The sequence below is a fragment of the Geotrypetes seraphini genome, chromosome 13, assembly GCF_902459505.1.
Source record: "Geotrypetes seraphini chromosome 13, aGeoSer1.1, whole genome shotgun sequence".
In the NCBI taxonomy this organism is placed as follows: domain Eukaryota; kingdom Metazoa; phylum Chordata; class Amphibia; order Gymnophiona; family Dermophiidae; genus Geotrypetes; species Geotrypetes seraphini.
The window spans coordinates 80,452,964-80,470,496 of NC_047096.1; the positions used below are offsets into that span (position 1 = coordinate 80,452,964).

The 17,533-nt window shown below is 35.8% G+C and overlaps 3 protein-coding genes and 1 long non-coding RNA gene across 7 annotated transcripts in view; 1 reads left to right on the forward strand and 3 right to left on the reverse strand.

Moving 5' to 3' along the window:
• The window catches only part of HOXB6 (homeobox B6), a 2,365-nt gene extending 1,175 nt beyond the window's left edge, over positions 1–1,190 (reverse strand). The window contains exon 1 of the mRNA XM_033918080.1: positions 532–1,190. Within this exon, the coding sequence (XP_033773971.1) occupies positions 532–943 (412 nt within the window). The 5' untranslated portion in view covers positions 944–1,190. The remainder of the gene's footprint in view (positions 1–531) is intronic.
• Positions 1–6,970, reverse strand: part of HOXB3 (homeobox B3) — a 52,348-nt gene extending 45,378 nt beyond the window's left edge. Inside the window, exon 1 of the mRNA XM_033918060.1 lies at positions 6,676–6,970. The gene's annotated coding sequence lies outside the window, so the exon portion shown is untranslated. The remainder of the gene's footprint in view (positions 1–6,675) is intronic.
• The window catches only part of LOC117347315, a 26,885-nt gene extending 19,097 nt beyond the window's left edge, over positions 1–7,788 (forward strand). The window contains exon 4 of the long non-coding RNA XR_004536768.1: positions 6,149–7,788. This is a non-coding gene — a long non-coding RNA (uncharacterized LOC117347315). The remainder of the gene's footprint in view (positions 1–6,148) is intronic.
• A 1,201-nt stretch (positions 7,789–8,989) lies between these two features.
• LOC117347309 (homeobox protein Hox-B8) lies at positions 8,990–16,074 on the reverse strand. 4 transcript variants are annotated; one of them, XM_033918072.1, is made up of 3 exons: positions 15,512–16,074; positions 14,714–15,004; positions 8,990–9,530 (listed from the first exon to the last, which is right to left on the reverse strand). In XM_033918072.1, exons 1-3 carry the CDS (start codon positions 15,930–15,932, stop codon positions 9,277–9,279), a joined length of 966 nt encoding a protein of 321 aa, XP_033773963.1. In that variant the 5' UTR covers positions 15,933–16,074; the 3' UTR covers positions 8,990–9,276. The 4 variants fall into 4 exon arrangements, with proteins under 4 accessions (XP_033773963.1, XP_033773962.1, XP_033773965.1 ...); XM_033918071.1 differs by having other exon boundaries at positions 14,714–15,007; XM_033918074.1 differs by lacking the exons at positions 14,714–15,004; positions 15,512–16,074 and adding an exon at positions 12,328–13,255 and having other exon boundaries at positions 9,277–9,530.
• Positions 16,075–17,533: the final 1,459 nt, after the last annotated feature.

Here is a 17,533-nt window from a genome sequence, read left to right on the forward strand (position 1 = left end):
ATGGTGACTATTACCTTTGTGATGGACGAGACAGCACTTAAACTAGTATATCACCAGAAAAGCCTCTTCAGGGAGGTATTCATTATTTGACAATTTCATTACAATAGTTATCCCAGTTCAAATTGTTAGTACATTTGAAATCATGTGCTTTAAATTGGATAACTTAAAACACTTCTCAAGTTGTGTGTGCCTGTATGTAGATAGGCATGAATAAAATAGATCATGTTACCCACATATAAGCTAATTAGTATATCCAGGACAAGGAGGTACAGTATTAATTTGTTAAAGGGATCTAAAGTTGTTTTTTTTAAAAAGCACACAAAAAAACCCATTAGCAAGTTCTGGAAGTGGGAGAGCATGTTTTTAAATAAAACTTTTCTTGGCTCTTCTGTGAATGACCATTACTGGGTTGTTGTTGGGGTTGTTGTTTTTTTGTTGTTGTTGTTTTTTTTTTTGGGGGGGGGTAGTTTAATTAGATAGCTTTCTGTATGTTATATAAAAAGCAAGGAGAAGGGAAATGAACTAACTTACCATTACAGGAGTTCATTCTCTGCATCCAGGGGTACACCGGTGTGGAGCACTTCTGTTCCTCACTTTCTCGAAAAACTATTTTATTTTGCTCGCAATCCGACTTCCGTTGGTCCGGGCTAAAAGGAATCTGATCATCCAGTGCTGAAATTGTACAAGAAGGTTCCTTTTCTCTGAAATAACCAGCTGTCCCATAGTCACAAGCTGCTGTCCGACTGTAAGCGCTGCTGGTTTGCTGATAATAGGAGGAGGATGGGTAACCTTTCTCTTGGACTCCAGCAGCCCCATAGGTAGTGGGATAGTGTCTTAAAGGATCCGCATATCCTGAGGAATATAACGGGATCTGCCCCAGGAAGGTTTCCTGCCCACCGGGCAGAGTCACCGGGAAAGTGGAGTTGACAAAATAGGAACTCATTGGGAGGAAGTAGCGTCCTTCCCTGCCTTTATGATTTGTTGTGTTTTATAGTCCAAGTGGTTTAGCTATTAGTAGTTTATCGGAGATTGGGTTTTAGCTGAAGGGGGATGGCCGGGTGCCAGCGAGGGACAGAAGGAAATAGAACCATCTGATCATGGACTGACCAATAGCGAGAGTCTTAGACTGCAAAATAGCACCCATGAGGGGCTTCCATTGCATTAGGGATCCCCCATAACAAACCATCTACCTTTTTTGAAAAAAAAAAAAAGAGAAGAAGAAATGGGCTTAACCAAATAGGATTATGTGAGAACTGAAAATTCAAATTGTTTGAAGCTTTTAAACACAGGAAAGTTCTCTGTGGCAAAAAAAAAAAAAAAAAAAAAAACCCCAAAAAAAGAACCCAACCATATTTTGCCTTTTGTAATAGTTCCTCCCCTCCCCCTTCCTTTTTATATCAAAATTAGAATTGTGATAGTATTATTAGTGATAGAACATAAGTTTTATGAATATTATGATATTTAGGGAAAACAGTTTTCATCCTTTTAGTCTATTCATTAGAAATAAAATATATACATATATATATATATATATATATTCATATTCATATTTCTTCAGTCAAGATACGGTGGTATTCTCTTAGAAATATTTTTAAATTACTTTTCTGTTTGATTTGCTAAAGTATTTTTTGTACAAAAAAGTAGAAAAATTTTCTTCATTTTCTAATATTGTCTGTGTGTACAGAATTGTGCCCTCTTGCGTCTTAATTTTACTATCAGGATCTGTCTGGGACACATCAGGGTTAAAGGCTGCATTCTGTTATGGTCAAAAGCTAAAGAATGTGGCTATTGATTGGCACACAGAAGAACTACGTTTAAAAAACAGGAAGACTTTTTAGCTGGCGACCCATTTCAGTTGTTTTATGAATATTTAAGAGCTATATGATTTTCCTTACATACCTAATCACAATTTCCTTTCATTTTCTGTGGAAGCTTTGATTAAGTGAGTCAGAAAAATGCTTTTTTAAAATCAATATTTGTATACATTTTGATTTAGTCATGATTTCAAATGTACGTTCTTTTTTATTTATTTTCAAACATTTTATTTAAGATTTATCTAAATATACATACAAGTTTCAAGTTATAAAGTTTATGGTATGCATCAATCTGTCCATTTGTAAGAACAGAAAGGCATATGGCGTTTGAATGTCGCTGGTTAATCTACCAAAATTCCCCCAAACTGATCTGCACACCAAAGACCTAAACCATTCATAAAATATTTGTGATTTTGGATAAAGTGTCATATACTTTTATTTTGGTGGTGAAGAAAACAAATATATAAAGCTGGATGAATCTTCACCAGTTCAACATTCACACGATTGGAACTTTATAGAGTTAAATTATTTGGAAAACTGCGCTTGAATTTAAGAAGCCAAGATTATGTCAAATGTTACTTGACCTGGCCATCGCAATAAACCTAACACTTATAATTCAAGGAAATAACATGAGAAGGAAGTAGGCTTTCCCAACTGACAGGTTTCTATTATATTTATTCTTGCAGAGTTTTCCTATGTGTATGGATTGGACTCAGAGCTACATACATCTAATTCAGCGCCACAAAACAAAGTAGAGAAAGTTAAGCTGTACAATAGGAAATGAATTAGAGGTTGAATGTACTATTTTAAAGAGGAGTCAAATACAATGTATAAAGTTGTTCCAAGTTCTCTCTCTCTCTCTCTCGCTCTCTCTCTGTCTCTTCTTGCTTTCTCTCTCTCTCTCGCTCTCTCTCATGTCTGGCATTGTTTTAAATGGGGAAAAGTAGTACTGATCTGAGAGAAATGTCTCCTTACCTGAATGTATTATTGAGAGTTTGAATTCCGATAATTATTGAAATAGCTAGTTAAATGAAAAAAGTTACTAAATAATTCACTTTGTTGTTCTTGTTATAGTTTTAAAAATAGTAACTGATTTGAAAAGGTACATTTAACCTTAGACATACTTTTTAGATTATTGTACAGCATCCGCTACAGATGTAACCTTTCTTCGATGTTCTTTATATAACTGAAGTTCTTTACAGGCCTTGAAACTATGTATATATAAAACTATGTATATATAAAAATTCAATGGGATAACCGAATCCGCTTCTCTTTGACAATTTCTTCTTGTTATAGAGTACATATTAGGATTTTCTCTATTTGATTTATCTGTGAATATTTTTAATATGCAAAGAGGCCTTTCTACCGTTTACCAATATAAACACCAATAGATCGAAGTTGCTAAACTTTATGCTTAGCTATAGATTTCAGAAGGCACATTATAAACCTCTGGACTTTATTAATTTTGTTTACAATACACATGTCTAAATAATGAAGAGTGATGTACTGCGTTTCTTATGAACATAACATATGCTTTTAAAACAGATGCATTTAAGATTAGATAGATTTCCAGCTGTAAATTTGGCGATTTTCTGGGCACTCATATGAAGCGCCTTGCGCTCAATTCTCTGCAGACAGCCTGTTCACTCTTTGAACTGCAAAGCAGGCTTCTGGGCCTCCTTTACTGCATATTTTCATGCAGAAATGCAGACTCTGACTTCTCGCTTACATTTTCTCCAAATTTATAGTGAAATAATGTCATCAAAATAAAAATAACGCATATAAGAATTAATAAATGTACATTGGATCACAATAATTTCTTTACCGAAATTATTTCAAGAAGTTTAAACACACGTGAGTTTAAAATTATATTTCACAAAACTGTGTTAGCAATTAATTGTAGCTTAATGTGTGTCCTTTTGTGTAGAATCTAGTCAAAACGGGGATTTTCAGGCTCAATTTGAATTCTTTGTAGACAAGTGAAGTGACAACACAGCAGGCATCCTCAGAGAGTACTGCAGCAATAAAACCAACTAAGACTAACAACCTGGATTAAAGCTCTTGCATTCTGAATTAGAAATAAACTAAAGAAAACCAGGTCTGAAAAAAAACCCTGCAGACTTAAAATTCCATGTTCCTTAAACTATGTGACACATTAGCGTTATCACTACCACATTCGGGGAATAAATAGTTTCTTTCTGAAGTCAAATAGCTCCTCCATCCAGTATCTAAAATTTTTAATTTCTATCCATTCAAGTTTAATTTACCTGACTTCCTGTGCATTGCATAATAACCTTGTTAATGGCTACCTGAAAATTTACCACAGTAATTTACCATTGTTTCCATAAAAGAGTTTGGCTAATAATTAACGAAAAAGACCTCATGAAAGTAAATATATATACACATTACCTTCTTTCCCCAAATGAGGTGATTAACGCAGAAATAACAGAAGATAACTGCAGGGGGTACAAACAAGCCACTTTAACATAATAAGCACAGACTTTAGAGCAAAGTTTTCATCTGAGCCACACTGAGAGTTGGAATAAGCAGAATTATGAATGTAGCATATTAATTATGTTTTCAAATTGAAAAATTAAATAAAGACGTCTAACTACTATAACCAGAGGGCAGCCCCACTTTTCTAAACAGTAGAGCAAATAATTCCAGAAAACTCAGATTTAAGAGAAACACGTTGTCCATTAAAGACAAATGTAATTAAAAGAGATTTACAGTTCTACCTGGTGGGCAAGATACAATACCATACGTTTCTAGACCTATCCCTCAGACAAACCAGGACCGTCCTTGAGAGCTGTACAAAATATCACCATTCTGTCCTTTTCCCCACTAAGCTTTTATGACGTTTGTATTACAGTTTTATTCCTCAATTTAGAATGTGTTTGTGACTAAATGCTTTCAACCAATAAAAACAAAAGATTCAAATGCAAAATCTACATTGTAGAGTAACGAGAATATCTACATATCAACTTTGTTTTAATTTTATACTTTTTGTTTTCAAATGTTAAGTGGCACGATTCATAGTAAAGCCGTCAAAGTGAGAAGGAAAACTAAACAGTTTCCAGAGAAATACTGTATCTCGAAACCCTTGAGGGCAAGCCTGCGGCTTTATGTTTTTTCGACGGTAGATGGCGGCAGATAGCATAAATATGACATGAATCTGATCTAGAGCCGTTCATAATGAGTAAGGTATAAATAGAAAATGAATTTCCGTTTTGAAAAAATAAACATTAACGTGAAGTACCTAGAGTAAGAATTGCTCAATTATCAAATTATCTACAATATTAGCAAAGCATTAAGACTTCTTGTTTAAGAATAACTAAACAAATACATTTAGAGACACCACATACATTAAATGAATCAAAGCAACCATAAAAGACATATAGACATCTATCTAGTATATTCTACAAGTGGTTACAGCAAAAGTTGCTTAAGGAAAATACAAATAATTAAAGATAAAGAGGGTTATGCATTTATAATGTTATTATTCCTATAGCATAAACAGTGCAACTGTTGAATATATTTGTAGTAGCATTGAACATTGAGATTTCATCACAATATTATCCTTGTTAGATATATATTTACTGAATATTATATTTCATTTCATACAATCTCACTGCTTTTTAAACCAATGTACTTCTGAAAACGTCAATATGATTTGTTTTGTAGTAATTGGTCGAATATATCACATTAGCGTTCAATAATATTAAAACATTTTGATCTCATGAATGAAATAACCCCTAAATTTTGCAAATATAATCTTCCTAAGAAAGGCATTATTTTTTTTTACACCTTATTTTCCATACTGTTTTGATAAGTTATCTAAACTGAGTAAATACATATGAAGCTTTAAACTACCTAGCCTCGCCTAGGAAAAGTACAACTATATAATCTAAATGCACTGAAATGATTTTAGATGGATAAAATATGTAAATTTTGCTTATTTGCTTATTTTTTGTAAAATAAACAGTTTTTTCTGCTATTTATCATTACGAGGGGCTGCTGTAAAGTTCTCAGCCCAGCCAACAAAGTTGGGGCAGTCTCCATCGAGGGCTATACACTTAATTTTCCCACTTTTTTCATTCCTGTATTTTCCCGACAGAACAAAAAAAAAATGGAAAATTGCTGGAAGTGTATAGCCCTTGATGGAGACTACCCCAACTTTGTTGGCTGGGCTGAGAACTTTTCAGCGGCCCTTCCTACCTAATCAAGCAAAATGCATAACATTTATAATGTTAGTCCATTTTTATTTTAATATTCTTCTGCCATTATCTCTTTAAATTTTCCAATAATTTTGAGATATTTTTCTTTTTTTACAGTGTACAAGCTACCACCTCACTAGGAATGCTATGAATTGGAATTCTATCCCCTTGATGAAACCTCCCACGTAAATATGACCCTAGAGAGCAACACAAAATTCAACTGGCCGAAGCACAAACCTCACCAAAAAAATAAAGATTCTTTGAAAAGAGACATTGGCAACATCATTCTGCTGGGAAGAAAATCAACTTTAACAATTTTTTTTAACACAGCGTCACAATAAATCCCCGCAGAGATTTTGCTGTTATCTCCCAAACAAGCAAATATTTCATTTTTCTTGAACAAAAAAGACTGGGTACAGTCAGACACTGTAAAACCGTGATTTGTATTATTGCTTTATATGATAACCCCGCAGAATCTATAATTTGAATATGTTTGCTTTCCTGAGCTAGGCTGAAGAATTGAACAGATTAAAACATTAAAGAAACATTCGTTTCCTTACCTTTAAAGTCCATTTCTTAGGGTATAAAAAGGAAACAAGGAAAAGAGAGTTTGTTTATATTTAGCTGACAAATATTGTCCCAACCTGATAGCCGTCGCTTCCCTCTCTGACTTGTGATAGCTTCTTGCATTTCTGTCATTTGCATAGAAAATGGAGTAACTTCCCTCCTTGAAAAATGATATCAGCTTCCAGAACGAGCAGATTCTCCATTTCCCCTCCATTACTACTGAAATCCCAAATCAGCAGGCAAATTAACACAGGTATAAAATAATTTCACTAATCTCGTTTTGTTGTTTTTTTTTTCCTGTTAGCCCATTTAGCTATACACGAAGTTAAAAAAAATATATATAAAGAGAGGAGAGCCCTAAAGGAGGACACTGATCCGACCCAAGGTGCGGTGGCCAAAAGAATGCTGCAATATAACCACATGGGAAATCATAAAAAGTTCATGTTCACGGTTACCCGTCCACATGACCGGTCCTGGCCAATCCCAGTACCCAGCCACTCATAAAGTTCTATCACAAAGTTGTAAATTTTCATAAAACAACAAGGAATTTATTGCATTTCTTCATGACTGCTTTAACAGCAGTCTTTTCTCGGCCGCCATCTTTTTTTTTAACAAATATAAAGAATATGTAAAAATTCTAGGGTTTAGTTTCTATTATATGTTACCGTCATTAAAATTAGAAAAATATTGTCTGAAATAAATAGATTATGAAAATTTAGCAGATCTATAGAGAGAGAATAAAGCAAGTATTAAAAACATGCTTTTCAGAAAACTACAAGAGCACAAAAAGAGAGGAGATTAGTTTCATCACCCGAATCAAAACTGTGCATTTATTTTATTTTTTTCTTAACACATATTTTAGAGTTCCAGCTTTTCTGATCTATGTAGTTTCTTACCTTAGAAAGCAAAATAAATTTGCTAGATCCTTGCCCGATGTAATTTCCAGAAAATAGAATTCCGTGGTTCCAATCTATGCTAACCAGAAAAGGGGGCATTAAACAGCAAAATGCGGGCTCCAGGACCTGGAACTTTCTTGAACTCAATAGCGTCATCAAAAGTATTTATATAAAGCACAATCTGCAAATGTTTGCAGTTAATGTCAGGACAAGGCAGTATAGCAAATCCTAATAAACCATAAGCTCTAATGCATAAAAGTATGATATTTTTGGAAGCTGTAGCAATTTATTCCAGGAAAAGAAAAATAAGAAAATACATAAGAATACTGTTCTTCTAGATTTAAATAATCATTTTTATAGTTTGTTCAAATAAACTTCTTAAAAGCTATTTGAAGTGTGTAGTGATGCAACTGCCAGGTTCTTATGTGTAAATAACATGCTGGAATAAAGAAATGAAATATATATATATATATATATATATATAGTTTTTCTTCAGCAGTGGTGCCATTCTGGATGTTCAAATCTTTGATTTAAAAAATAAAAATAAAAATGAGGAATAACAGAAAAACTAGCCACATAATTATTATTAAGAAAGTCTTTCCTGCACTAGTGTATTTTATGTACACATTTATAAAGCCAGGAATTAAAATATATGTTGAAGAATGTTTTAATTTATAAGGAAGCAAGAATTATATCAAATCTACAAAAATGGGCACAATGAATTACTACTAGTATTATTTCTTGCTTTTATTTAGGTTAATTATCTTTGCAATTTTTGTGAGAAATTATTTTTAGACTGTCATACCTAATAGTTCCAGCCTGTAGAATAGTACAATTATTTTGTCTGTTTGCTTTCTTTCTGAACTCCTATATTGTCACACGTGTAAATAATATTTAAAAATGAAAATATAGACCAATACTTTAGCTATGATGTTTTTTTAACAATAAGTTTTTGCTGCTGTTTTGAAAATTGCTTATACAGGTAAGGTTTACTATTTACACAATGGAAAAACTAAACTGTCCAAATTTATTATGTTTATTAAGCAAATGAAGAAGAATCCAAGACATGTAAACTATTCAAAGAACATGATAACGTAATGAAAACAGACTTGTTATATTATTGTGGTATCTTTTATTTAGAAGAATTATCACATAACACATCAAAACTTAACTGTTAAGTAATTCAACCAACGAAAAGAAAAACACCACTTTTAAATAAGTTGTTAACTTGAAATACACCAAATAGTTGCCTTGCCACAGTAATAATTTTATAGTGACTTCAAAGAGAAGTGGTCCAAAGTGGAACATGTAAAATTTACACAGATTACAGCACCAGCAACAAGGGAAAAAGCTGCACAGAATAATAATACGTGAAACAAGTACAATAAACCATATTATGTACATAGTAATATATATAGGCCAAGTATTTTCCCTTCATACTTTACATCACATTGTCTAATCAAAGGTGCTACACAATGCATTACTTCATACTAAATTACACAAGACTGTTGGGTTGTTTTTTTTTTTTTAAGAAATACAAACAGGAAGATTTACAAATACTGTACTATATGAAGACCCACATAAAAAATGTATTCATTCTGAATTTAGCCACATGTAATAGGTAGACATTATCTTCCATTCTATTGTACAAAAGACTTTTAAGTATAGGTAGTATATTTTCAGTGACAGGAATCATGAGTGTTTCATTAATATATTTTAATAGTCTTTTTGTTTAGGGCTGTTCATGTTTCCTGGTTTTACTTGATGAAATTTAAGACAGTTTTATTCTTCTTCATCCTCTTCAGCCTCCGTTTTCTCCTGGTTGTTTAGCGACTGGCAGGTAGTTTTATTTTCTTTTTTCCATTTCATGCGCCTATTCTGGAACCAGATTTTGATCTGTCTTTCTGTAAGGCACAAGGCATGAGCGATTTCAATACGCCTTCGCCTGGTCAGGTACCGATTGTAGTGAAACTCCTTCTCTAGCTCAAGGGTCTGATACCTGGTGTAAGTCTGACGTCCCCTTTTCCTGTCTGTTCCTGTAACAGAAGCAAATGCATCATTACAAGACTATATTGAAAGGCTATATTGACTTCAAAAGAGTTACCTTACCAGTCACTAACCTCCATTCCATTTTTCTTCAATGCTGCTAAAATCGCCATTTAGGAAATTCTTTTTTAAAATTTCAAAAACTGCAGTTAAAGCATTCCTCACAATCATCTATTTGAATTTTAGGATATAGGATTTTGCAATCTAGACACTAAAAATCCTAAATATTCTATCACTGTGATGAAGAAGAAAATGTTTTTAGAAAATCAAAATATAATTTTATTAGAAGATGTTATGATATTGTTGTAAGAAAGGGATTGTGGAATTTAGTAACTGATGTGGATGGGCAGAGTAGCTGGGCCATATTGACCCCATATGCGCTAATTGTCCATATTCCTAAAGATCTTCCTACTCTAAAACATTGTTGCTTTGCTATTGCTTCAACTGAAGGAAAATATTTTTCTTTGTGTAGCGAATGAAGAACTATTCCAAAAGGAAATAAATGAGATGTCAGTGGAGATATAAAAGCTTAATTTTTAAAGCATGGCATTAACTCTGTGTTATAGCTTAGTATGCAAGAGTGGCTGCTGTAAAGTTAGCCCAACCAAGAAGAGAATGACGTGGAGCCATGAAACGTACGAGTTATTCCACACTTTTCTTGACACTTTTTGTTTTGTTTCATATCATTGAAATGAAAAGTGGCAAGAAAAGTGTGGAATAACCTGTAAGTTACATGGCTCCATGTTATTCTCTTCTTGGTTGGGTTGAGAACTTTTCAGCAGCCCCTTGTACTGGTGAAAGTACCTCAATGAAAAGTTGGCAAGTTTGGATAGAATTCTTACCCAGAGAACCAACAGTTTACCATTCAAAGGTTTATTAAACTGGCTGGTTTGAGGTTTGAGTGGAAATATGTTTTCTATACCATGAGGTGTAGATGTAATATTTTAGTTAAGATTAAAGCAGTCTACCCTCATTACCTTTTCCTAAACACTCCTGAAGAACCTAAAAGACAGAAGCATTAACCATTTTCTCCAGAGCTATAAATGAGCAAAATCTTACTACGCCAAACTTTTCATGATTTTATTTTCAATATAATGAAGAAAGATTGCAAAAAAAGGAGAAAAAAAGCCTAATCTCTCCCCCTTCAAAATAAAAAATAAAAATTATATACTGAGAACCTGACCAGTGTAGATGTAGAAAAAGGGACACTATATGGTAGGAGGGTCCGTAGAAGGTAGATTATAAAATCCATTGAGAGTACTACCATAAAACGCTATTGAGTAAGAAGTGCTTAGTTTTCCTGACGGAGCTGTAACATCTCAGCTAAGCACTCAGGTGATAACATATTAGCAGCACGTAAAATTTCAAGTCAGCAAATCACTATGAACACAACCTAGTCATCTTGTCATCACTGGATTCAAATGTGTTCACTGGGCTCCTGCTTATACTGTATTAGTGATGCAATACAGAACATGCAGAATGAGAATTATTTTAAAAATGGGGGGCGGGGGGGAATGAAAAACTTATTGCCATAATGATTTGATCTTGTTGTGTATGTAAATGAATGATATGCTAATGGATCAGCTTTAACTCTGTATATTACTTTCTTCTGTCAAAAGTGCATGAAAACTAGTTCCTTCAATGTTGCCAGGACTTTTTTCACCCAAAACTGCACCTTGTGGCAAATTATAATTTTGAACGTATAAAATTTGAACTTCCAATAGTGAAACATCTAAAGTGTTTTGCTTTTAGATAAATAATTTACATGAGTGACTTTAATGAAACATCCATCAGAAAAACCTCAGGGATCTGGGGGGGGGGGGGGGAGAAACACAACTAAACAGAGTTAGAGACAATTTAAAAGAAAGCATTTTTCTAATTAACATGAGAGAGTGTTTAAGTGAATACAAAACACACCTGTATGTTCTGTTTCCTGAAGTTTAGATATTTATTAATTTTAGAGAAATGGCAGGTCAAGACTGCCCCTTGTTCAATTCATTTGGATAATTTGTTGTCGGCTTATTAAATAATGGCTAACAGTTGCACACTGCATAATACAAACACACTTTTAGAAATTAAAACGCCCACATCACTGGAAGGATCTAGCAGATAGATTTGGATTTTAAATATATAGGGTAGTGACAGTTTAATCTAATGAAACATTCTCCTTTATACGTTCAGACTAGTGTGGAAACATATTCCAATAAGCCTACAGAGTGGGCTTAGCTCTGAACTAGTAGCACCTATTGGCTTCTGAGAAACGTGTAGAGTCTGGTAGGCAAATGTTGCTTTCATAATCTGGCGTTTGAATGTTACAGGAGATTAGAGCTAAACCGAGGCTCATTGAAACGAGCCAAAACCTGGAAACCCATAAGCACTCTTTCATACAAGGGGACCTTTCTCGATACCCCCCTGCCCAGATATGTGTGCAATTGCAAGGAAATAGATCCAGGAGTCGCGACTGTATATGGCGTTTCTCCTAAAATAATAACTGCACATTATTTTAATCATTATTATTATTACTTTGTCTGAAGCATAATCCATGGCCAGCAGACCCAGCTATTAATAAACTACGCATGCATACTTTGTATTTTTTTTTATATTTTAATAAGCTTGTTAAATAAAAAGACACGTTGTAATAAATATTTAAAGCCTAAAGGATGGTTTTATTGAGTCTCTTTGCACTAGGAGAAACCATTTTGGTGAAATGTCATAAAGAAACTAGGACAAACAATTGCCATTTTCCCTAAGGTACCCTTTTTTCTTCCAGCAACGGCTCTGACTTACCTGTACTTCTCATCCACGGATAGATGCGGAAGTTACTCTCGTTTTGCAAATCAGAGTCTCTCTGCTCCGTTTTGCTGCAGTTTTGCTTGGAGCTGTCCCCCGCACACATCATTGAGAGGTTTTGCTCGAAGGGGGAGCAGTGCATGTTGAAAGACGTGGCTTCCAGGCCGTAGCTAGTTGAGTACATACTTGGGGGTTGGGGGTGCATGCTGCTTCCATTGCTGTATAGCCCAGGCATGGAGGCAGCAAAAGACGCTCCAGAGCCCGAGCCATAGCCGGAGCGCTGGGCATTGGACGCAAAAGCGCAAGAAGTTTGCTCTGGGAAGACTCCGGACGGGAAAACCGAACTTGCAGCTTGATATTTAGAAAATAAAGCATTCGCATAATACAATGAACTCATAATTTGGCCGGATGATTTGTAGGCCGGGACGTTTTAGTGTCGGTTTTACGAGGTACCGTGATATATTACGGAATTAGAGTCCAGATTTACACCAAAAAGGACCCCCTTTTTCCTCCCAGACCATGTGACTCTTAGGCACGTGATTTGCTCTCCACCAATGAAAGCCGAGCTTCCCACTGCTCTTGTAATGTGGAAAAAATTGTAGTACTGTTGGATTTATAAAATATGATAAATAATTGATGTGACATAACCCTCAAAGATCTATGCTATAAGGTGAAATTGTACTGGAGTCGATAAGCAACCTGTAATCAGTTTTCAACTGAGAGCAAAAGGTTGGTGATTGCTGCAAGAAATAAATGAACTCAGCCCATTGGTTTAGTCTCAGATTTCTCTGTGTTTTTCTCATACTTTTTGAAAGACAGCACATCATTTTTATGCAAAACCCCCTAAAGAGAAACGATCCCTCGAAGCCTAACGGTTTCTCTGTATCAATCCAATGTTTTTATTCCGTGCCACAAGCATTGAGCTTCGTATTCACCTGGCATCTGACTTGTTAAAAGCACGTGAACGATTCGAGGAATAGCCAGAGAGGCTCCTGTGTCCATGCACCGCTCGTCTGCTTCCTACACAGCCTCCAAAGGGTACCTGTTTCGCTTAAGAAACCTCCCAAGCCCAGCACAAACCTTCTCAGGCTCTGGCAAGAAACAGTCGCTGATCTGCCTCCCAGGACCTGAGCTGGAGCAATAAACACATTCTGGGAGCTGCACCGCAAGGACGAAGTGGCGTAAGAGCAACCCACAGCTGCAAGATTGCACAATTACCAATATACCGAAACGTGCAACGTTTACTGATATCTGAGCGACTGCGATTATTCAAGGAACAACACAAGCATTACAAAGTTACCTGGAAATTACTTGTTCTTAGTACCTTAAAAAGGGGAATCACTCGGCTTGTAAAAACGTGATTTCCAACCCCCCCCCCCCCCACACACACACACACTTTCTTGCCCAAAGTGCCCTCCTTCATGTTTTTAGCCTGTGCTGGGTCAAACAGCATTCAATCTAGACAGAACTCCTCTATCTTCGGTTTCCCTAAGAGTCAGACTTTTATTTCCCTTCTATCAAAGTGGTCTTGGAGGAAATGAAGCAGAGCGAACGAGTGATGTCACGGATTCCCGCTTGTAAACTTTATTGTAACTCTTTCTTCCGCCGCTTCCAGGTTTAGACAATAGAACAAAGTGATGAAGAAGAAAATATCTCATTAGTCCCCCAATAAAGTAATTCACAGATACAGTATACATTCCTTTCACAGTAAAACCTAGCATCACTTTACAACTGGGGGGGGGGGGGGTTCCCCCACTGTGCGCATGCTAACTAAGGCAAAAAAAAAAAAAAAAAAAATCTGAGAAACACTTAAGACAAAATCTCAAAAAGAACAAAAAAAAAATAAAAAAGGCAGAAGGATAAGAGGAGACAAAAAGAGGAAAATAGTGATAGAACTACAGCATAAATAGGCAGTTTCATGTTGTTGGGGAGTGTTTTATCAGAGATTCCTACCCCCAGTAAGTAAGTACAGTAAGCACAGAAAATAAAAAGTGCACTAATGTCATTTCACAAAACTTCTCTAGCATTAAAAGCAGTGTCAATAAACATTTTCCCCCGAAACCAAAATTCACAGTCATGTTTTTTTTTTTTGTTTTTTTTTTTACATCACGAACACAAGGAAACAATTGGCAAAGGATAGAAAGACTTCAGGCTTCTTTTGCATATCCTGAAGGGGAATCATCGTATCAAAGAACAACCGGTAAAAGTGAGGCTTACAGCTATATTGTTTTCAACAAAAATGTTTCTTGTTTTGCTGTCGTGTGTGTGTGACTTACATTAAGAGTTTTTAATGTAAGAGCAGGAATTGATAAGCATCTGTGCTTCCTGGCAGTTCACATGTAATTTAATTTTTTTTTTTTTTTAAATTATTATTTTTTGTCACCCTTTTGTCCATCGCCTCCTTCTTCCACCTCCTGCGCTCTTTCCATTTTCTGCTTCTCTAGTTCCTCTTGCTCGCATTTGCTGCTCGGGAACTTGTCCTTGTTATTCTCTTTTTTCCATTTCATTCTCCTGTTTTGGAACCAGATTTTGACCTGTCTTTCTGTTAGTCCAAGGGCGTGCGACACCTCGATCCGCCGCTTGCGGGTCAGGTAGGGATTGAAGAGGAATTCCTTCTCCAGCTCCAAGGTCTGGTAACGGCTGTAGGTCTGCCTCCCTCTCCTGCGTCCGGCGGCTGCTGAGAGATGGCAAGGAGACAACAGAGAAGGATGAAAGATGGGCAACAGCATGGAAGATACAGTACATACATCTACTACGGACTTTATTTCTCTTCTTTCTGGCCCACAATATAGCAAAAAGGAAGAGGGGGAAGAAAGGGGGGAAGCCAAATGGAGCCTGTTGGCATAGTATACAATAAATAACTAACAAAACCCTTTTAATCTTAAACAATAGCTCCTTCCACCACACTAGCATTCCAAAGTTAAGTTATATCGGCAGCAGAGACAAAATTAATCCATACAAAGTGCAATAAACTCTAGGAGAAGCTATACACATTGTAAGCCAAAGACCATCACCAAAGAAGAAAAGATCCTTCAGGGTAATTAAACTATAAAGCAATTTACAAGTGCAGAAGTTTAGCTCCATAAAACAGTAAAAGCACCAGACAAGGGCTGCTTTATGGATTCAGGAAATGCCCAGTCGCTGCCCTTTCTAATTGGTAGCACATCCCATTTTGCCTCACCTTGCGGTCTCATCCAGGGAAAGAGCTGCGTAGGAGAGGGGCTTTGCTCTGAGTTTTCTGCTTCATCCCCCAGGCCGCTGGAAGCCAGCTTGCAGTCGGTGTATTGTACCAGCTCAGAGTCCTGGCTACCGAAGAGGCTCTGCCTTTGCAAGGGATCGTATCCATAGAAGTTGCTTGGGTCCCCATGACACGTTACAGCGCATGGATTCTGTTGGTAAGGGGAGGTGGAGAGAGAAGACGTTCCATGGTAAAACTCCTGAATTTGTGTCGGATGTTGAAAGGTTCCAGCGGTACTGGGTCCATACACCACCGTGGGTCTACCACCCAGCTCCTGTGCAAAGCCGCAGTCATAGTAATTGGGGCGCAAAGAGTCTCCGGTTTTGTATTTAGAGAACAGTGAATTGACAAAATAAGAACTCATTGTATATTTGGAAACAGCAGGATCTATTAAGCAAAGAAAGAACTAAGAAGCTAACGGAAGAGTTAGTGATTTCCAGGAATATAAAGAAGATATAATCAAAAGTCTATGCTTGCATGATATTGAATTCCCCCCCCAAAAAAAAAAAAAAAAAATTACCACTTAAAGAGTTCTCGCTTTACATTTCCAAGAAGAGATGCCAGTTCATAAACAGTTTTCTGTGATTTACTTCGCCGCAAATGAGTTGTTTCATATTTTGCAGAGTCTTTTCATGATCATTTGCATCTATTACCAAAACCTCCTCCTATTGGCTTTCTTTACTCCACACGGACTCCGCATTGCATGATTGTGAAATGGAGAGTGTGAGAGAATAAAGAAGAAAAAGGGAGAGAGGGGGAGAGGTGGGGAGAATATACGGATTAAATATGTTTAACTACCTACATTAATGAGATATCGCTCGCCTCACAACAAATCAAATACCTAGACCACCCAAAAGATTGATTTTGAGGAGTACTGGAAATTAAGGAGAAGCGCACTTAGTCGTTAATTTCAAAATTTTAACGAGGCAGTTTTAGCCTTTTTAAATGTCAGGGTCGCTTTGGAAAACTGTAAAAGTACACGATTTAATTGCTACTCGTTTTAAAAAGGTCCTATAAATGTAATTGGTATTTTTATACAAGTTATCAAATCATACAGCTTCTTATCCTAAACATATTTTAAAACAAACGAGATGGTCATATTTAACATTTTAATGATCAATTTCCTTATTATTGATAAAGGTTTAACTATCATATGAAGTGAAATGCATTTGTAATAACCAAAAAAAGCTGTAAACTGTTTAACAAACTATAAAACGCAATAAAGCCGGGGAATGTTGTTGTTGTTTATATGGCATCACATAAAAAGCTGTTAGGATTTTATGAGTTTCTTCCTCTTCTGCTATAAAACAGAGGGTTCGATTGGAGTCCTCTGCATTATTGCGAGATGTTTTCTGCTGTCAATAGTGAATGAAAATGATTATAGTTTTCCATATGATGTATTATTAAGGCTATTTTTGTGCCTTTTTCCGGAAGATATCTGCAAGATATGGTTACAAACTAGACAGCCGCCTACTTATCCAAAAGTTTTTATTTTATTTTATTTTATTTTTATGCTGGCTACTAAATAATGCCTTTGTTACTCTAAAAAGCTGTAGTCTGTAATTTTCTCTATTACTAGTGTTTGCACGCCAAATGTGATCAGGAAACGGGGAATGGAAGGAAGGTTAAAAGTACAGCGAAAGAGAAACTTTATTTTATTTTGACAGACTATTTGGACAAGCAAACACTGCAGTTTTATATAATCTCAGAGGGAATAGATTGGAGTTTTAGTTTATCACACTCAGCATTTTCGGTATTTTTCTAAACCTAGCAAGATGTATCTCATTGTTTCTGAAATAATTCCAGTGCTAGTTATCAAATATACAACGCACACATACACAAACATGCACACACAAACATATATACCAGGGGCCGCTGAAAAGTTCTCAGCCCAACCCAAAAAGTTGGAGCAGTTTCCTTCGAGGGCTATACAGTCCAGTGATTTTCTACTTTTTTCGCTTCCTA